Consider the following 22966-nt stretch of genomic DNA (forward strand, 5'->3'; position numbering starts at 1 on the left):
TTTCCATTGTTGTCTCACTTGTTAGATGGCTCATGCTAAGTAAATTTAAAAAAAAAAATGAAGTAGCTCAAATGCATCTTACTGTACTTTGTCTGGGCTTTTTCTCTCCTCTACAATTCTTCTGATATTCTAGTTTCTGAGTTTGTTTGTGTCAAGTTTCTGTATCTTTCCACCTGTGTTTTAGTGTCCTTATATGTTCTTGGTGCTTGTCCTTGGGTCCTGTTTTGTCTGTTTCTTTATTATGTTATATTTTAGCACATTTGCTTTTTGTTATTTTAATTTGTTATCCATTAATTTTCCATGTCCATTTGTATTCTAGTTAAAAATGAAGGGGTATTACTTTGATTGGTTAGGGAATTAAGGAGAATCTTGGAAAAGGCCAGGAGGTAAAATGCAATCAGCATATATTTATATGAGGACAATATCTATTTTTAACAAAAGCAGAAACAGAAGAAAAGGGGAAAATATGTATATTCTTACTTGTATGTGACTTGACTCAATAAAAATCACCAGTGTCATAAGCAGAATTTTAAAAGATAAATGGAAAATACAAATAAATGGAAAAATTTTAAGGACAAAATTTGAACTTCTTTAGTTGTCTAATCAAAAGAATGGTATTGGGGATGGAGAGATGGCTCAGTGATTAAGAACACTGACTGCTCTTCTGAAGGTCCTGAGTTCAAATCCCAGCAACCACATGGTGGGTCACAACCATCCGTAATGAGATCTGACTCCCCCTTCTGGAGAGTCTGAAGACAGCTACAGTGTAATTACACATAATAAGTAAATAAATCTTTTAAAAAAAATGTTATTAACCTTATGACTAATATCATTGTTTCAATGAATATAAATTGTCTCTTAATATCTATACAATATTGGAGCTTGTAAAAGGATAATAGTATGATATGATCTAGTAACAAGAGAAACTTAATTTTCATATTTAAATTACCATTTTACTTAAAACCAATTTTTAATTTTATAAACACACAAATGATAATAAATTTTCATTTTGTTTCATTTCATATATATGTCCAAGAGGACAGAGTTTGGCAGAGCTAGGTTCACTCCAGACAGGATGCAAACTGGCACTTTGGGGATGATGTCTAAGTTTCTGTTTCCCAGAAATGCAAAAATCTGAAACAAGGCAATTTCTTTTCTGTTGTTTTATTTTATTGTATTCTGTTATATTTCTCTTTACTTTACATTATATTATTATTTTTACCATTATTTTGTATGCTTATTTGTGTTCTCATGAAAGGAAGGTTTTTGTTTTAATTAGGTAGAGAAGTGGAGGGGATATGGGCAAGAGGTCCTTGAGGGGAAAATATAATCAAAATATATTGTATGAGAAAAAAATCTATTTAAAATAATGACATAAAAGAAGAAAGAAAAAATGGGGAAGAGATAGTTACTCTTGCTTGTATATGTTTTTGCTCAGTAAAAACAAAAAAATCATACCTTGTTGTTATAAACTTTGTAAACCTATGTTTTTATTGGTTATTTTATTTATTTACATTTCAAATGTTATCCATTCCACTTCCCAGTTTCCTCTGCACAAATGCCCTATACCCTCCCCCCTTCCCTGACTCCATGACTGTGCTCCCTCATCTAGCCACTCCTACTGCAGCACCATAGTATTCCCCTTTACTGAGGCATCAAACCTTCACAGAACCAAGGGCCTCCACTCCCACTGATGCCAGATAAAGCTAGCCTCTGCTACATATGCAACTGGAGCCATGGGTCCCTTCATGTGTACTCTTTGGTTGGTGGTTTAGTCCCTGGAATCTATGGGGGTCTGATTGGTTGATATTGTTGTTCCTTCTATGGGGATGCAAAACCCCTTCTGCTCCTTTAGCTCTTTCTCTCATTCCTCCATGAGGGTCCCCGTGCTCAGTCCAGTGGTTGGCTGTGAACACTACATCTCTATTTGTCAGGTGCTGGCAGAGTCTCTCAGGAGACAGCTATATCAGGCTCCTGTCAGCAAGCACTTCTAGGCATCCACAATAGTGTCTGGGTTTGGTGTCTGCAGATGGGATAGATGCCTAATTGGGGCAGTCTCTGGATGGCTTTTCCTTTAGTCTCTGCTCCATTCTTTGCCCCTGCATTTCCTTTTGACATGAGCAATTCTGGGTTACTATTTTTGAGATTGGTGGGTGACTCCACCCCTCAAGGTTATCTTTTTTTATGTACTGTTCCTCAAAGTAACTCATTTTATTTGGTTTGGTAAAACTCCTGAACTTCTTGGTTCATAGCAGATAGAAAAAAAAATCATAAGCATTGTTTTTTATTTACTTCTTGCTGATTTTTCTTACTTTTAATTCAATTGTTCTCATTTAAATCCTTAATATAGGTAAGAATTTGGGAAGATGTTTCCTATATTTTGCAATGCATCAGCTCATGTCAGCAGAATACCACCCACTGGACAGCTTTTCTTTCTCTATATTGAAGGTTCTCAAACTCTACAATCATTAAAACCTACATTGTTCAAAGATGGGGGCAAATAGTGAGGGGGCTATGATTAGGCAATAAAGATGATGAACTTCCAAGGCACTCAGCTTCTTCTTCAAAGTTTGGAGATGAGATTAAAAACTTTAAAACTCTGTAAACATAGGTCTTGTGGTTGTTTGCCAATAAGGCCTTGCTGATAGACATATTTACTATCAGGACATATTTACTCAACAGACCAATCAGCATCCTGTCTTTCTTGAAATTGGACAAACCTAAATTAGATGAGAAAATGCACCATATGAAACAAAAAAGACCACCAGCACTCAAGAGGAAGCTCGGATTTGAATTCAGGATTTCCCGTTTCCCATTCTGCCTTTTGGAGGGTTTTCATCTTTATTTCCTGCTATACGTCTTTTCTCACCCCTACTAGAAACCTTTCTTCAACAGATGATTCTGTCTGTTTCTATTTCCTTTTTCTCTATTGCTACCTGTCATGTTCCAGATTTTGTCTGCCTTTTAATTTTTTAACTGACAAAGAAAAGGAACCAGCTCAAGACTCCCTTTGGGTAACTGGCACAGGGGAGGAAAAAGTTAAAGCAAAGTTTCTCAAGTAACAGTTTATTTTATTTTATTTTATTTTATTTTATTTTCCTACTTGCTCATTCTTTTAGAGGAATGGAATTATTTTAGGTCTTTTTAAAGTAGCCTTCTAGATCACAGAGGTAGCCTGCTAATTTGACACATGTAGAAATCTTGTATTGTTTCCTATTTGTAGAAATGAACACTTGCCTTCTTCCGTTAAGTTTTGCATTGTATGTAATAAAGCCAACTATATAATTGATATCATTCCTACAAGCTCTGTAATATTACCATGTAAATTCATTTTATATCTAATATACTTATGAATACATACAATTGTAAATACATCAATCCCCTAATATAATTGTTTTTATAGGCAAAGGGCACAGTACAAATATGTTTGGTGTGTGGGGGGGAGTCCATAATATCAGTGCTACTGGGAGGCAGATTTCTATTCTTGCTTTCTTCTAAAAGCAGAGCCATATGTGGGTCATCACTCTCAGCAGGAAGCTTTGAAACAACATCTAACCTTGTCCAATAAGTTAGCGAGTGTCTTTGGCCTAGTTTTGTTCTATGCAAAGGTAAGTTGGCCAGTGCATGGAAACTGGATATTGGTGCTGTGCCTTTTTTCTTTCTGGAAGGATTCCTAAAATATTCGGTATATTACACCTCCCCCATTCTAGAAAAAATATTAATTTAAAAATAACATTTATTAATTTTCCTATTTAAAAAATTCATACACTTATAAAATTAATTATGGTTCCTCTCACACCCTTACAGTCCTGTCTTTGCCCTTCATTATTAACACTTCCTCCTCTTTGTTAGCTCCCTCCTCATATCGACTCCTCTTTGTAACTCAATGACTTTAATGTGAATCATATTTGAGACCATCAGTTTTTGAAACATCAACTGGAGACTGGTGAGCTCATGTTATTGTAAAAGTTCCCCTAGTTCCCCTAGAATACACCAGTAGCCCATGGAGGGGTTGAAATGGTTTTGTGAGTCACTACTTATCCAGGATTGACTGATATGATTGTTGTCCATGTCTGATGAGTTCAGAGGATTAAACAGATTGCAATTAAATTGTGACATTCTGAATAGTCCCCTCCATTTGAGAAAAAAAATAACAGGCTTTTTAATGCTCATAGACCTTAATTTTCCTAAAACCATTTATTTCAGAATATTCTGAATTGCACATATATTTTCTCTATTTCTTTGAGATGTCTTTTCAAAAAACTTTTTCGAGCTTTATATTTCAAGAGCATTTTTCTGAGTTCTTTGAAATACAACCTTCAGGGAATTGGTAAGTGCTGAGACTACTCTCTACAACAAAGATATGCAAAGATGACGATTTCTCTGCAAGCCTAAGTAGACAATAAAAGGAGTTCGTGTCCTTTCTTCCCCATCGCAAGGCTAAAAAGCTTGCTCCCTTAATTTAATCCAGTTATCGTCAGACTGAATCAAGGTCTTCTCTCACTATTACAATAGCTTTCAAAAAGTCTTAGATTTTTATAGTGAAAATTTTGCCTGTTTAAGCATATTTTAAATTCTTGAGACAGGAAACATCTGATTTTACATCACATAGCTGAAGCTGATTTTAAATTCTATATGCAAGGTTCATGTGTTTCATCATTTCTTTATATATCCCCTTTTAGACATTAATCCCCCTTCTTCCTTGTAACTCAATGTGTACTTAAAAAAATGAAAGAAAAAGAAAAGATCTTCTGGTGAGGAAAAAGGTGCTTTATTAGTTAAATCATTCTCCTTTGGTCTAGCCCAGAATTGCACATATTTGACGAACACAAAATTTACAATACTATGTATTTTCAAATAATGTAATATCCAAAGGAATATATAAATACAGTAAACTAGAAAAGCTTTTCAAATGTCTAGGGATAATGATTCTCCAAATTCTACCTATCATTATTGTAGCTTTCAGCTCGGTTGTCAAATCAATATAAAGGTCATAAATATTTTTAACATTAAATGAACACAATTAGAAAAATAAAAATTACCTTAACTCATATTTCTAAAGAAAATCATTTCATATGATTAATGTTCTGGCCAACTACAGAGATAAGAACTTTGTATTTAATAATTAACTCTCTTATTTTACTTTAATTTCATTCCATCCTCAATACTGATTTTATTCATGTATTTAATCTTGTATAAATATTGTGTGAAAAATATAAAAAACAGTATCTTTATAGATTTTTCATTTTACTAAACATAAAGACCAGTCTTTCCCCATATGTAGCCTGCAACTAAAAATTTAATGATACAAGTTCAGTCATTTTTTTTAGCTTTGAAAATCCAAAGTAGTTTTAAAATGAACATGGTATTAATATATTGTAAATATTTTACTGTACCTGTATATGCAAATTGAACAAGATCCCAGAGGGCATTGGGGTCTATGCCTTCCATCTTGATCTCCTCTTGCTTGGCTTCACAGACATCACTTGTGAACATTGCAGCAAAATAGTCAGAAACAGAACTCAGGACAAGCCTGAAAGAGGAACAGAGACAGCTCAGGACAAGCCTGAAAGAGGCACAGGTTCTATTTTAGGCAACTGACATAATCACAAAACACAGTTCAGCAGACAAGGTGTAGAACAATGAATCAACCATCAGCAATTTGATCAAATTCTAAATTTATAAATAAATTTAAAAGATAATAATGATGATGATAATGATTATGATGATAAAACAGAGGTGCCCTGCATGGGTATGTACTGATATTCCAAGAAGGCATAGGTTTTCAAAACCTTTAGCAAGTTTTGAATTATTTGCCAGCACTTTTCAGAAGCATCAAAAAAAAAAAAAAAACTCTCTGTAACCATTCTTCTTGTTTACTCATCAAAATTATATGCTCTAACCCTGATGCAGAAACAAACAAAAAGTAATAAAAAACAAAAAAAAACATGAATTTTGGATTCAGGATACAGAATCTGAACCTGGAACAGAGAGGGAATTTTTTTTTTTTTTTTTTTTTTTTTTTTTTTTTTTTTTTTTTTTTTTTTTTTTTTTTTTTTTTTTTTTTTTTTTTTGCCAACTAGCATACATCCTTCCAAATATTTATACTATTAAAAGCAATGTAGGCTTCTGAGGAAGAAAGGTTCATTTTTTTCTATACTGTTTAGAATCTGCATACTATAATACTGATCTGCTGGGAAATACACATCTCCTTATGAAAACTGTATGCACATAGTATGACTGATTTTGAGATAGTCACAGACTGTAGTTGATACCTGTTCTATGATAAGGAATACAAAGCTTGCTACTGTAAACCTAGTCAAATGCCAGTCACTGTCCATGACACAGACTAAATCTATGACTGTTATTTTGCTAATTGAACATGTACCCACTCATCCTTTTAAACATTCAGGGTTACACCTAGAGTCTAATGCTATTTAGCCCTGAGCAGAGAAGCCCCTTTTATACACTGGATGGTGGGTATAGAAAAGACTTGACCTGTTGAAAATAAGTGAGATCTGAGTGTTCAACTCTAAATGAGAGGTGTCTACAACCCCTTTTGAGGATATTGGGGTGTTTTAGAAGAGGGAGAAGAAGGTTTACTGTGTGACATACTGTGGAAGCTTATTTGGTTGGTTTTGGGTTCGGATGACTTTTTATGTGTGTTAATGGAAGAGGATGCTCTTGCAGGAAATGGTTGGATTTGAAGGGACAAGTAGATAAGTGGGACTGGGGGGCTTGATGTGAAAATCACAAATAATAAAGAAGTTAAAACAGAAAGAGCCTACAGAGTGAGTATTGTTATGAAAGTCTTCTTTTCTGTATAAGGCATTGCTGTTAGAACCAGAAACACACAGCAGCTACAGACCCCTAAACTGGGCTTGAAAAAAAGAAAAAGGAAGGGAAGGGAAGGGAAGGGAAGGGAAGGGGAGGGGAGGGGAGGGAAGGGGAGGGGAGGGAAGGGAAGGGAAGGGGAGGAAGGGAAGGAATGTGTCCTTCATCGTTCTAACTTTCTAACATTTGTGATGGTGGGAGTGTTAGAAATTGAGAAAGTACTGGCAGTTAATTGTTTCTAGGGAAGGGTTATACATATCATTTTATTCACTGATGTAGTTATTAATAAATCTCCCAGATTTAGTTTTCTTAATTGTGCTCATATATGCAACAATAATTTACCTTCAAAGGGTCAAAACAAGCAAACTTGAAGTGGGAGAAGAATATGATCAAAAGAAAAACCAAGTAAGCAAGCATCAAGAGAGAAAAAGACAGGGTTATGTAGAATGAATATAGTGGTGATAAACTGCATATATTCATGAAATTGTTGCACAGGATTGAATTAAAAATAAACTACATAATGAAAATATAGCTTTTGAAAGTATAATATAAAATGTACCCAATGAGCCATTAAAAACTAAGTTACACATTTCCCTTGACTATTATATGACTTCATGATTTCCTGCTTTAACCAACACTAACTGGTCATCAAACACATTTGTATCATTTAATGAATATTTTATGAAATTACAGTATGATAATTTTTGTTCAATTCTTCTTCAACAAGGATTTAAATATATTATGTGTATTTGGTAATAAAAACTTATATTTACTCTTGTTTACTAATATTTGTTATTTTTCTTTAAAGCATCAATTTCCTGTCAAGAGTAGAAAATGTTCTCTTTAGGCTTATTTTAGTGTAGCTCTGTGGACAAAGGGATTCCTAGTTTTCATGTATTATATTTTTTCTAGTTTCATCTACAATAAATCATAAAATATTTTTACTTAAGGAAGGATAGTAAATCTACTTTGATCATATATAAAAAAAGATATTACTTCATTATCATCTAGACTCTATCAATTTTAATAGAAAATTGGTTTTCAAACTTTTTCCTATTGTAATATACCATTTCTTTATAATTACTTTAGATTCCTTTTAGGATTTTTAGCATTTTCACAGTGACACATACAACACTCAAACGTGTTTTTTTCAACAACAAATGACATGTGTGTGTGCATGTGTGTGTGTATGTGTGCGTGTGTGTGCATGTGTGTTTTAACCCATAGTTACCTTTACCTTAATTTCCTGAACTTATATAATAGTGAGGTTGACCATTTTAAACCATAGATCACAAACTTTTTGCATTCATAGTCTCATCTTTTCATCAAATTCATTTCCCACTGTGTCTCTTAAAATGTATTTTAAAAATTCAGAGTATTTCATAGTTTATATTGTCATTTATTTCATGCACAACACCTTGTTTTCCAGTAAATAAAAATAAATCATTTGCTATTTTTATATACCAATATAACAAAAAGTATTTTGAATGTTTTTCATTGTTACTTTTATAAACCTAAAGCCAGCCCAAATAGCTTATACCTGCTTTCTCATCTTTCAGGATGCTAAATCAGAGTGACCACAAAATAGACCTAGTTACAAAATATGAACAAATGATAAATAAAAGTATCAGCTAGAGAGATGGCTCAGCAGTTAAAAATGCTGGCTGCTCTTTCAGAGAAAATGGGTTTGATTCCTACCATTCGCTATGATGTCCTCTTCTGACTTTTGAAGATATCAAACATATATGTAGTACACAGTCATACATGTATGCAAAACATAGTCACACATAAAATAATATCTATAATAGTAATTATTAATTTTATTTAAAAAGCTTAGAAATATTAAAATGTTTAGTGCAACCCAAAGAAATAAGTGAATGTGAAGTGATCAGTTTTATCAAAGTTTATTTAAGCGGTAAACACCTCCATAAACATCAGATAATAAATAGTAGATGTCTCCATAAACATCATTCAGGTTGGGCATCTCTCCAGGAACAAGTATTTCAACATAAATTAAATCAGCGTGTTCTTACACACTGAGTTTGTATTACAGGCAGATTACATTTTAGAAAGCAAAATATTTTGTGACCTACATTGTGCAAGTTTGAGTCAAATAAATTCTGTATCACCTCTAGGAAAATGCTGCCAGCTCAGTCATAGTGAAGTGAAAAGACTAATTCTGCATTTAGATTTAGTGACACAAAAGATTTGAATTAGAATCTTGATTTAACATTTGGCAATAGTTAACATCTTTATACTTGTGCATATTTAGCTTCGATTAATGTAGGGAAAGCTGTACCAAAAACTGATTCAGTGAGCAAATGCAGCCACTTAGGAAAATCTCTATTTGGGGTCACTAAAATACAGTTCTGAATCTTTTAAGATTCCTATATTTCACTTCAGTTTATTATGTTTGAAACTGTCAACCTCCTTTTTTTTTTTTTTGAAGATTTGTCTTGTATTTTTATATCCATATACACTCCTTACATGCAATTCTACTTTTGACTGAATTTTAATTAGCATATGGTATAATGCACTATACATATAAACATATTTTTTTATTTTCTTATTAGATATTTTCTTTATTTACATGTCATATGATAGCTCCTTTCCCGCGTTCCCCTCTTAAAAAAAGGAAATATAAATAAAATAAAAATAAACAAAAACAAAGCCCTGTTCCCTCCCCCCTCCCCCTGCTCACCACCCTACCCTCTCCTGCTTTCTGGCCCTGGCATTCCCCTACACTGGGGCATAGAACCTTCACCAGGCCAAGGGCCTCTCCTCCCATTGATGACCAACTTGGCCATCCTCTGCTATATGCATGCTGCTAGAGCCATGAGTCCCACCATATGTACTCTTTGGTTGGAGTTTTAGTCCCTTGGAGCTCTAAGGGTACTAGTTAGCTCATATTGTTTGTCCTAAGGGGCTGCAAACAGTTCAGCTTCTTGGGTCCTCTCTCTAGCTCCTTCATTGGAGACCCTGTACTCAGTCCAATGGATGACTGTGAGCTTCTACTTCTGTATTAGTTGGGTATTGTCAGAGCCTCTCAGGAGTCAGCTATATCAGGCTCCTGTCAGCCAACACTTGCCTGGATCCACAATAGTGTCTAGATTTGATGATTGAATATGGGAAGGATTCCCAGGTGTAGCAGTCTCTGGATTGTCCTTCTTTCAGACTCTGCTCCATAGTTTCTCTCTGCAACTCCTTCCTTGGGTATTTTGTTCCCCCTTTTAAGAAGGAATGAAGTATCTACACTTTGGTCTTCTTGAGTTTCTTGTGGTTTGTGGATTGTACTTTGTGTACTCTGATCTTCTGGGCTAATATCCACTTATCAGAGAGTGCATACCATGTGTGTTCTTTTGTGATTGAGTTAACTCACTCAAGATGATATCCTCCAGATCCATCCATTTCCCTAAGAATTTCATAAATTCATTATTTTTAATAGCTCAGTAGTACTCCATTGTGTAGATGCATAAATCTTTTCAAAACACAGTATATTTATACACCTTCATTAAGGTTGTTAATTTAGTATATCATTTAAGATTTGGGAAGAAGATCTGCAGAGATGTCTCAGCAGTTAAGAGCAAAGACTGCTTTTCCAAGTGACCCAATTCAGTTCCCAGCCCCCATGTCAGCTGTTTCACAACCACATGCTAATTGTCGCTCTAGCAGATGTGGTGCCCTCTTTTGGCTTCTGTAAGCAGCTGCACAGGAATAACAATTTTTTTTTTTGTTTTTTTTTTTGTTTTTTTTTTTGATATTTTCTTTTTTTTACAAATGTTACCCCCTTTCCAGGTCTCCACTCTAGAAACCCCTTATCCCATCCCATCCCCCTTCTCCTTGCTTCTATGAGGGTATTTCTCTACCCACCTACCCACTCCCCGCCTTACTTCCCTGGCATTCCCTTACTCTAGGGCATCAAACCACCTCAGGTCCAAAGACCACTCCTCCCACTGATGTCCATCAAGGACATCCTCTGCCACGTATTCGGCCAGAGCTATGGGTCCCTCCATGTGTACTATTTGGCTGGTGGTCCAGTCCCTGGGAGCTCCGGGAGATCAGACAAGTTGACACTGTTGCTCCCTCCATGGGGCTGGAAACCCCCTAAGCTGCTTCAGTCCCTTTTCCAACTCCTATATCAGGGACCCCGTGCTCAGTCCAATGGTTGGATTTGAGCATTTGCCTCTGTAATTGACAGAATTTGGGAGAGCCTTTCAGGAGACAGCCATTTCAGGATCCAGTCAGCAAGCACTTCCTGGCATCCAGAATAGTGTCTGGGTTTGGTGACTGTACATGGGATGGGTCTCCAGATGGGGCAGTCTATGGATGGCCTTTACTTCAGTCTCTGCTCCACACTTTGTCTCCATATTTTCTCCTGTGAGTATTTTGTTCACCCTTCTAAGAAGCACTGAAGCATCCACACTTTGGTTTTCCTTCTTCTTGATCTTCATATGGTCTGTGAATTGTATCCCACTTTTAAATCTACTTTTAGTTAAATTGGAGAAGTGCAGACTTCTTTTTATCTCACCTTTACCTCCTATTCAGTGACTTCTCATCCTTCTACTATGTGACCTGCCCTTTGCTGTAGACTAATGTGGACTTCTGCGCATTGCTTTAATATTCATTTTTGCAAAATCACTTTTTTAGCACTACATTAATAATTTGTATGATGGCTTTAAATTTTACCGTGCTACTGAAATGCCTGTAAAAAAGAAAAGACTATTGGCTGAATTTTCTACCAGCATTTGACTGTCTTTATACAAAATTCAGTGTACTGCCTGTAATTTTCTTACGTTCACACTGTCATATTTCCAATTGCTGATGTGCCATTAGGTTTCTTCCAGATGACCTAAAAGTTTCCTTGAACTACTTTCTCTATGTTAATTACAACACAAACCTATCTTTTAGTTTCTTCTAGGTCTATGTCCTCCTTATACGGCTCAGACATCCTAAATCAGTATTAACATAAGGCCAAGGAAAAAGGATACTTCTTCCAAAATGCTTCATGTAGCATGTAGCATGAAGGCCCCATGCTCCACATCTGCCAACAGGATTCTCACCTCTAGACAAGTAATGGACCCAAAAGTAACCAATACTACTACATCATGGCCTAAAATGCTGCCTCTGTGAAGTACAGTATGTTAATGTGCATCAAGTAAATCCTCTATCTCCCTAGAATGCTGAAGGAGATAAGGTTTAATCTTTGTTTCATTTCGTTCCTCTGCTCTTGCAAATTTTCGTTTCCTCTAAGAACAATTTATCCACAAATTTGCACACCTGCTTTCTGTGCTTTGGTGTTACCAAGCCAGGCTATGTAATGTCTCTTCCCTCTCCTCTTTATCTTCACACAGTCTTCATTTCTGGCATTCAAAGACATAATTCTCCCCCTACCTCTCCATCCACCTGCATCAGACCTACAGAGCCTGAAACATACAGGTTAGCTTCCATTCCCCACATATCTTTAGTGTAATCTTAGTCCTCTGGGGTACCAAGCTGTCCTGTGAAGCCTGCTATCTCAGGTGAGCCTCCATTCTCCAGTCACCTCACTGCCCACCTTCATCAGACCTGCCAATCCCAAACTATACAGATAACTATCAGAGGCCTGCCAAATGAGGACCACTGAAGTTTACTGCTGTGAACAGACAGCATAACCAAGTCAAGTCTTATAAAGGACAACATTAAATTGGTTCTGGCTTACAGAATCAGAGATTGAATCCAGTATCATCAAGGTGGGAGCATGGTAGAGTCAAGGCAGGCATGTACAGGAGGAGCTTAGATTTCTGCATCTTCATCTGCAGGCCTCCAAGAGAAGACCAACCTACAGGTAGGATATTAAAGCCCATACCCACAGTGACATACCTATACCAACAAGGCCATACCTGTCACTCTCTAGCCCAAGCATATCCAGATCATTACATTCCACTCCTTAGACAAAATAGGCTTGTTCAAACATATGAGTCTATGGGGACCATACCTAAACATGCCATAATGTAAAATGTTTAGTCCAATTTCCAAAGTCTTGATAGTTTATATACTCTCAACAAGGTTAAAAGTCCAAAGTTCAAGGTCTCTTCTGATATTCATCCAATCACTTAACTGTAATCCCCAAAGCAAGACAGGAAACTAGCTGGGCAAACTCCAAACTCTGCATCTCTATATCTGATGTCAAAGTGATCTTCAGATCTCCAACTCCTTTTTCATCTTTGTTGACTGCAACAAAATTCTTTCTCCTGTGTTGGCTCTACTCCCTGTTAGTTGCTTTCCTCAGCAAATAGCCCATGGTCATGGCATCTCAAACATCTTGGGGTCACCAAGGCAACATCAATGTTACAGCTTCTTGTTTCAATGTGTGAAATCCACACATGATCTTCTGGGTTCATCCAAAGGGCTGGCATTATTTCTCCAGCTTTGCCCTCAGTAGAAATCTACACTAAGATTGATCCACTCTACTGCTGCTGCTGTTCTTAGTGATCATCTCATGTTACTGGCATCTACAATGCACTGGAATCTTCAGCTGCAACTAGGTTTCACCAATGACCTCTCCTAATCTCTCTTCATGGTATAAAGCCTCACATCCTTTGCTTGGCCTCTTCAGTCCTTCAAAGTCAACTGCAACTGAGACTGTACCTTTACTTTAATGGCCTTCCATGACCTCCCACAATGCTGAGCCTCAGCTGCTCTTCATGACCCTTCACATCTTGAAAACAAGTACCATCTAGGTGATTCTTACACATTACTAAGGACAGCTGCAGCATGAGGTACAACCTTGGCTATTTCTGGAATACAGCTTTTTTGTGCTCTCAGAAAACACTTCCCAGAAAATTTCATCTCAATGTTGCTGGTCTCTTCTTACTCACCACTAATTTCTTAGCTCCAGCTAACCAGCATTTGCTGTTCCAGTAGTCTTTTTCAACTCTTGACTATAAAGCCAAAACTGCTGAGTTCTGCTGCTTTCTGAGGCTGGAACTTGGCCCACTTGTTCTATTACTTTATTACCAGCTTTCTGTTTTCCAACTCCTTCACTGCTTAAAAGCTGTCTTGGAGCTTGCTCTGTAGATTGACCTTAAACTGAGAGATCTGAATTCCTGGATTAAAGGTGTGTACCACATTGCCTGGATCTAAATTTAGCTGGGTAGTATCTTGCCCCAATGCCCCACTTCCTTAATCTGCTATCTCCTAGAACATAGGATTCAGCTTCATTTCACTTCCTGGTGCCCCTCTAATACTAGAACCATATATTTTATATTTTTCCTTTCTAAGCTTGCTACACTTGTTCAAATGTTCTTCATGAGACTTAACCAGAGAACAAAATATAGGATGGACATTTTTGAGACTCCCTTTGTTAATGCAATTAATTTGAGTCTCTTCACCTTAGCCTCATGAAATTTCTGTGGATAATGGCAAAATGCAGCCACATTTGTCACCAAAATATCACAAGAATAGTTTCTCTGTGACATACTAAAATTCTTCTCCTCTGAAGTCTCTAGAACCACGCTTCCATAGTTCAAGTCACCATCAGAAAAAAAAAGTCTTCCTTATTCCTACTAGGATGTCCCATTAAACCCTACTTAAAGTATTCTATAGCTTTCCAAATCCAAAATCCACAAATCCACATTTTTTCCAAACAAAAGCATAGTTAGACTTATCACAGCAATAACCCAGTCCCAGTACCAGCTTCTATCTTAGGGTTTTACTGCTATGAACAGACACCATGATCAAGTCAACTCTTATAAAGGACATTTAATTGTGGCTGGTTTACATGTTCAGAGATTCAGTCCAGTATCAACAAGGTGGGAGCATGGCAGCATGCAGACATGCATGATGGAGGAGGAGATGAGAGTTCTAGATCTTCATCTGCAGGCCTCTTAGAGAAGACTGATCTCCAGGCAGCAAGGACTAGGGTATTAAAGCTCATGCCAACAGTGCCACTTCCTGGCTGCAGTATACACAAACCATCACAACTCCCCTCTTAATGCCTACTACAATAGAAACATGCAGGGACTGAAGCCATCCAAATGGCTAAAGGACCTCGAAAAAACAAAATCAATAAAAGCCAGGGCAAGATGACACTTTCAGGGCACAGCTACACTACTACAGCAAGCCTTGGATAACCTAACAAACTGAAGGAAAATAAAATGACCTTAACTCCAATATCATATAGATGACAGAAGCCTTTAAAAAGGGAATAAATACCTTAAAGATATAAAGAAAGATACAATTAAGCCGGTGAAGGAAATAAATAAAGCTATGTAATACATGGAAATGAAAATAGAAGCAATAATGAAGACACAAACTGAGTGAATTCTGGGTATTGGAATATTAAGGATGAGAGCAGACATGAGGCAACAGAATCAGTTGTAAGGAGCACAAAAAAGTACAGGAGATGATAAGAAAATCAGGTATAAGAGATAGAATAGAAGAGATTGATACTTCATTCAACGAAAATGTTGAATCTAAAAAAAATTCTGACACAAAACATCCAGGAACTTTGAAATATCAAGAAAATATCTAACCTAAGAATAATAGGAATAAAAGAAATTGAAGAGCCCTATCTCTAAGGCCCTGAAAATATTCCCAACAAATTCATAGATGAAAATTTTCCCTACCTACAGAAAGAGATACAATAAACACACAAGAAGCCAATAGAACACCAATTAGACTAATTAGACTGGACCAGAAAAAAAAATCCTCCCTCCACGTAATAATCAAAACGACAAGAAAGAATATTAAAGTGGCAAGGGAAAAGTGCCAGGTTACATAGAAAGGTAGACATCTGAGAATTATTCCTGTCTTCTCAACAGAGACTCTAAGCACTAGAAGAGCCTGGGCAGACATCTAACCATCTTACAGTCTGAAAAAAACACAGATGCTGACCTACACTATTATACAGCAAAACTCTCAATCATCATAGATTATTTTTATATATTTTAAAAGAGCAATTCTCAAATTCATATAGATAAGCCAAAATCTAGGATAGTTAAAGCAATCCTGAACAATAAAATAACCTTGAGAGGAATCACCATCCCTGACCTCAAGCTGTACTAGAGAGCAATAGTGTTAAAAAAGTGTATGATATTGATACAAAAAAAGACAAGTTGAACAATAGAATTGAATAAAAGACCCAGAAATAAAGCCATCTAGCTATAGGTACTCAATTTTTGACAAAGATCCCAAAACCATACAATAGAGGGGGGAAAATCATCTTCAACCAGTTGTGCTGGTCTAACTGTATGTCTACATTTAGAAGAATGAAAATAGAGCTGTATTTTTCAGTCTGCACAAAACTCAAGTCTAAGTGGATCAAAGACCTCAACTTAAAACAGGATACACTAACTCTCACAGAAGAGAGAGTGGGAAATATCCTTGAACAGGAAACAATTTTTGAACAGAATACCAATGGCTCTAAGATCAATTATGTGACCATGTGAAATTGCAAAGCTTCTGTAAGGTAAAGGATACTGTCAATGAGACAAAATTGTTGGGGTAGGATCTTTACCAACCTGAGGATAATATCCAAAATTTATAAAGAATTGAAAATCAGTAACACAAATAACCCCATTGAAAAAATGAACACAACCACTCTGAAAATGAATTTGGCAGTTTTTCAGAAAAATGGGAATAGTTTTACAAGATCCATCTATACTTCTCCTGGGCATATAACCCAAAGATGGTCTGCCATCCCACAAGACTCTTGCTCAACTATGTTCATAGCAACTTTATTCATGACAGTCTGATTCTGAAAACAACCTATATGTCCCTCAAGTGAAAACTGGATAAATAAGACATGGTGCATCTACATAAAAGAATAGTATTCATCGATTAAAAAAAGACATCATGAATTTTGCAGGCAAATGGATTGAACTTGAAAATATCATTCTGAGTAAGGTAAGCCACTAGCAAAAGGACATGCATAGTGTATATTCACTTATAAGTGTATATTAGCCTTAAAATATAGGAAACCCATGAAGCTAAACAAGAAGAAAAGCACAAACTAAGGTATTTGAATCCCAGTTAGAAGGGAGAATAAATTGTTATAGGAAGCAGATGAAGGAAAAGAACTGGGAGGGAGAGAGGATGAGGGGGTTAGGGAAGGTTAAGGGTCAGGTGTGGAGAAGGAAAAGAGAGATGGCCAGATGGCTATGAGAATGAAAGTAAATCTGCAACTGTTGGATGTGCAAACATGGGGGCATTTCAGGGATATGAATTGGACCTTAGGTAATGGAGGTGCCAAAGAATCAATGGGATGACATTAGCTGTGACTCACTGCGTTGGGGCTATGGAACCTGAGAAGGTCACTTCTGTAGTCAGATAGGAAACCCAGTGGAACTATAGGGATACCAACATGCCCACAAAACTTTTGACCCAAAATTTATCTTGTAGAAGAAATACAGGGACATGGGGATGGAACAGAGACTGAGGAAATGGCCAACCAATGACTGCCCCAACTTGAGACCCATTGCATGGCTAAGTGTCAGTCCCTGACATTATTAATGATACTCTGCTATGCTTACAGACAAGAGGTTAGCATGGCTGGCCTCTGGGAGGCTCCACCCAGCAGCTGACTCAAAAGAATGCATGAGTTAGGGGAAGTATTTTAGGCTCTGAAAGAGATAGGAGCACTACAGGAAGACTAATAGAAGGTGCGGGGGTGGGGGTGAGTAGAATGATCATGGGAGATCATGATGGGGAGAGTGAACAGAATGTAAAGTGAATAAAAAGAAAATCAAAGATACTTTAAATTTATCTACCTATCTACCTATCTATTATTTATTTATTTATTCATTATTTGGGTGAGCATGTCTGTAGGTGTCTGTGTGACCATAATAATTGATGCAATATTTATGAATACTGGTTGATAAATATGATGTTGGTCACATGGGTCAGTGAAATGAGTTGGAGACAGTGATTTGATCCTTGTAAAACTCTGTCAATGTTTCTATAAAATATCCCATTCCTTCCCTGCAGGACACATTTTATGCTATTTAGTATAGTAAGAGTAAAACACTTCATAAGGGACAGAGACACAGACACAGGGTAAATAGTCACTGGACGTCACAAAAGACAGGTGCAGAAAGATTCACAGCACATTTTTTATTTCTGGTAGGCACAGGTTCAGACTAATGCAATGGAGATATCACTGGTATCATGAAGCAGAGAATAAAAATCTGGACTGGCTCTTGGTCAAATCACCACAATTTAGAGAGCTTTAATTTGTTCTCTTAATATAATATCAATGAATTATTGGTAACTCAGAATTAACTACTAAAGCATATAATATATGCATTTATTAAAGGATTTATAAGAATAATTATTTTAAATCTTTAGGTTTCCTTTATTAGTAGTTAAATAATTGAAATATGTTAATTTCTCCCTAAATGTAAAGTAACAAAGCAGAAACAACCCAAGATGTCAAGAAATTTTAATTTCTAATTATTATCATGCTAACAAATTCTGCAGTCTAAAAACTAGTCTATTAATTTTATAAATATGGATACATAATTGTAATATTGGCATGCCCATACCTATGAGCAGGTATCTTTCGATTCCCAACTATCAGGATGACATCACAGAGCTGCTGTTGCTTTAAATAATTCTCCATCTTTCTAAATGATTGCTCAGCATGGTGAACAGCTTGATAGAATTCTTCAGAGCTACTGGAATCCAAATCACTTTGAGGTGTCAGTGAATGATTGGTCGCCGTCAACCTGTAAATCACACACACAACAAAAAGATGATGTTTATAAAGTGTCAGCAACGGTCCAGAAATTTATGTCTTTCATAAATTTAGGTCAGAAATTTAGGGACCTTTTTTTACAGACATTATCATGGAAACCACGTGTACAAAATTATATATATTCACATCCCAAATGCTTTCCTAGCTTCTAGCTCCCTGCTCAGAGTCCTTTCCACATCTTCCTTCTCTTCCCTAAGAGAGTGGGTCCCCTGGGTAATCTCCTATCCTAGTGCATGTTCTCTTGGAGGCCAGGCAAATCAGTCCTGTTGAGGAATGGGTACCAAGGTGAAATTACAGCTTTAGGGAGAGCCTTTGTTTCACATGTTGGGGTTCTCAGATGGAAACTGAGCTACGTGTCTTCTACATGAGCCAGGGACATCTCACCAGCCCATGTATATATTTTTGGTTAGTGTCTCAGTCTCTGAGCACTCCCTGGCCTCCATTTTAGTTAACTCTGCAGCTTTTATTCGTAATAGCCATAAAGTGGAAATAACCCAGATGCCCCTCAAACAATTTACACAATGGGATACTATTCAGCTATTAAAAATAAGTACATTGTTACCTTTACAGGTAAACGGATGGAACTAGAAAATATCATCCTGAGTGAGGAAACCTAGACCCAAAGGGGATATATGGTATGTTCCCACTGATAAGTGGATAATAGCCAAAATGTACAGAATACCCATGATACAGGATACACCCTACACACCCAAAGAAGTTAAACAAGAAGGAAGTCCCAAGTAAAGATGAGTGAATCCCACTTAGTAGAGGGAATAAAATAATCATAGGAAGTAGAAGGAGTAAGGGAAGTAGGTAAGAGAGGAGAGAGGGAATAGGGAATAGGGCGCAAGATCAGATGTGAGAGGAGACAGGAGAGATGCTCAGAGGTCTAGGAGAATGAATGGGATTATGCCACTGCCAGGGGTAGGAAGTGGGTGCAGGCTCTAGGAAGTTCCAGAGATCTGGAATCAAGGAGGCTCCAAGGAGTCACCTTAGCCAGGATAACTAACAGTGGAGATGTGGAACCTGAAGAGGCCCCTTCTGTAGCCTGGCAGGACCCCAGGAGGGATAAGGGCACTAACCCACCCACCAAACTATCAACCCCAAATTTGTCTTATGTAAAAGAAATGTAGGGATAAAAATAGAGCAGGGATGGAATGACTGGACAACAAATAAATGGTCCACATTGAAACTCATCCTTTGAGCAAGCACCAATCCCTGACACTATTAATGATACTCTGTTATGCTTGCAGACAGTAGCCTGTCATGGATGTCCTCTGAAGGACTCTAACTAGCAGCTGACTGAAATAGATACAGATACCCACAGTCAAACATTGGATAGAGGTTAGAAACTCTTATGGAAGAGCTGGGGGGAAAGATTGAAGCCCTGAAGATGACTGGAACAATTTTCTTAAAGTCAGTTTATTAAAAATTATTTGTTTTGGGAAGCAGGACATAAATTAGAGAAAAAGTATATTCTTGTCTTAAAAGGTGACTTATGATAGATTTTCTATAGCAGTGTATCAAGTTACTAAATCTGAAGAAGTCACAGAAATAGTATATCTATTACACATTTATTATAAAATTTATTGACATTGATTATTAAAATTTATTTAAATTTTTTGCTTAGGTACTAAACAAAATGCTATTTCTCCATAAAAATAAGAACTCTTTTCATCCAATTGGACAACATAAGTGTACTTCAAAGATGTTACATTAAGAGAACTATCATAGCTTACAAAGGCAACTACAGTAATTTTTTTATTTACATGAAGTCTCTAAAACAAAACAAAACTCATAAAATATGAAAGTAAAATGGCAGGGGACACAGGCTAGGAACATGAAGGGGTAAAAGGTGATGGGAAAAATCTTCCAGTAAATATGAAATAAGTATAAAAATGTAGGACAGAGGACTGAATTTTGTGTCCACTTTACACATGGAATGGCTGTTGCTAGTGCATCAAATTATCAGCTGATTCTTTCTCAAAGAAATAATAAATGGTTATCATACTGAATATGCTTATTCCCCTTGTTTTCTCAATACATTTTTGTTCCGCACATGAAATTGTCACCTTATGCCTCATAAACTGTATGATAATGCTTCAATTAAATTAACTTTATATTGTATTTTAAGTTCTATAATCGATAAAAATCACACTACTTTAAAACTATTTTAATAATAAATCTAATTCAAAACAACAAGAAAATAAAGTTTTAGAATTTGATGAGAAAACAAGATTATATTGCTTTACTTTGTCAACAAGGCCAAAATTCATAAGAATGCTGCAATAGACCATAGATCTCAACACAGTAAGTAAACTAGAGGAAACGTATTGATCAAAATCTTGTAAATCACAACCAATTTTGAGTTAATTTATGAACATGATTTCATTTAAGAAAGCTAGCTGGTATTTCATAAGCAAATATGATATCTTTGAAACTTTTCCCTATTGAGATTAAGAAGAAAATAATACATTCATTGCCCATGCAACTTGATTGGACGTCCTCTAGCGTACAACATGAAGTCAAGTAGAGCAACTTTTGTTAGATATCAACTAAAGAAAATGTTCATGTGTGTCAAGAAGATCCAAAAGAATCCACAGAGTATCTAACACACATGGAGTTACAGCAGTATTATGTGTCATCTCTTATCAACATTATTCATTTGTACAGTAGATATTTTCAGATGGTTTTCGTGTCTTCCTTTAAATATTTGAAAGTAGTGGCAAGTTTTTTCTATGACACATGTTTGTCTTTCAAAATTTTGCCCCAGAGCAGCATCATGATTCAGGACATATTTTGAAAATCAGATACATGTAAGTATCACAGCGATGAACTTCCACACATAAACATACTGTGTAGATATTCACAAAACTCACTGCAAGAAGCACATGTCACTCTATCAGCATCATAAGATCATGAAACCTGAGTCTGGAATACATTTTAAGTGTCTCCAATGAAATCTTGATATTTCTAGTACCAAGTTTACAATTCATGAATAATTCATGTCTAAACTTGAAGACTTTAACTATAACCCTGTAGAAAGACTCTAGCTTTGTTTCAAACAAAATTGGTAAAATGTTTCACCCTACAACCTTTTATCAAAAGTGATTTGCAAGTTTAATGAAATGCTTTAGTGTCAAAGTTTTTTGCTTAGTGAAAGTTTCATAGTTTTGTGAATGTTATCAGGAAACAACTTGCTAAATTTTATTAAGTAACTCAAATAATGGTGACTGCATTATTAAATTAATTGGGTAACAGATGCTTAAATCTTAGTGAGACTTGAGAATTATCTAAAATATAGGTTGAAACAGGGATTGCACATTTTCAACCAATCTGTACACAATCAAGCCAGCTGCTTTCTAGGCATAGATCTTAAGATTCCACTCCATACTGACATATTGACAGTTGACATGGTAGAGTTAAAAAAAAAAATCATGTTTTTATTTTTGTTGTTGTTTTTCTATTAAAGGATGTGGCTACTAATAAGTGCTGGAGTGGATGATCTCACACTAAGATACATAAGGACAGAAAGAGGGGAACATTGTGAATTAATTAAAATATAAAACAATAGAGTATATTGTGTAGTGTTGGGATAGTTCGAGGAAAATGCATTGTGGAAATAATCAACTTTCTTTATGCATGTATGCCATTCTCCATACTAAGAAAATTTAAAACAAAAATATGGAGAGGAAAAGCTGAGTGTCAGAACATGTATTTCCTGTATTAATTTTCACCTAGACTTTTATTTTTCTAAATTTTTTCACATTTTGATTTTTTCTACACATCTTGATATAAGTCATTTTCTTCAAGGTATTTGATCTATCAGATAAATGGTTATGTTGGTTCAATATGATTTTCTCTGGTACAATTCTCATAAATCATTTCCTAATCTCAAACTTGGGTAGGATTAATGCACATCAACCTTTGATCCAGGATGAGATATAAGAATGAGTTCCCCATACCAGAACACCTGTTATTTACAAAATGACCTTCATTCTGTTGATTCTTTCCCATTAAACATCAAAATTTACAACGTGATACGTAAAAATTTAAAACTTTAGAAAATACATATTATACCTTTAAACATGTTTGCTCTAAGTATTAAATAAAAATGGTTGTTTTGGTCAATTTTTCATATTATACTCTAGTATTTCAAGTTTAAATCTTTAAGACCTTTATAATAAAATAACACATTAAAGTGTCTTTAATAGAATTGATATTTTAATTTTTACCTTTGTTATAACTGAGGCAAAACATTAGAAAATATAATAAATACAGTTTTCAAAATCAAAATATAAAATTATTTAAAATTTAACTCATGATAAATCATCATCAACCTAGCATACTTCAAAATTAAAATAATTCTTGACCTACAGCTTGGGCTATTCATGCTAT

General features: G+C 35.8%; 1 protein-coding gene across 1 annotated transcript in view; it reads right to left on the reverse strand.

Annotated features, from left to right (window-relative positions):
- Klhl1 (kelch like family member 1) overlaps nucleotides 1-22966 on the reverse strand; it is a 375629-nt gene that overhangs the window by 216718 nt on the left and 135945 nt on the right. The window contains exons 2-3 of the mRNA XM_031361505.1: nucleotides 18357-18539; nucleotides 5397-5533 (exon numbers count right to left, since the gene is read on the reverse strand). Of these exons, the coding sequence (XP_031217365.1) occupies nucleotides 5397-5533; nucleotides 18357-18539 (320 nt within the window). The remainder of the gene's footprint in view (nucleotides 1-5396; nucleotides 5534-18356; nucleotides 18540-22966) is intronic.

This window comes from Mastomys coucha, unplaced genomic scaffold, assembly GCF_008632895.1.
Source record: "Mastomys coucha isolate ucsf_1 unplaced genomic scaffold, UCSF_Mcou_1 pScaffold9, whole genome shotgun sequence".
Taxonomy (NCBI): Eukaryota; Metazoa; Chordata; class Mammalia; order Rodentia; family Muridae; genus Mastomys; species Mastomys coucha.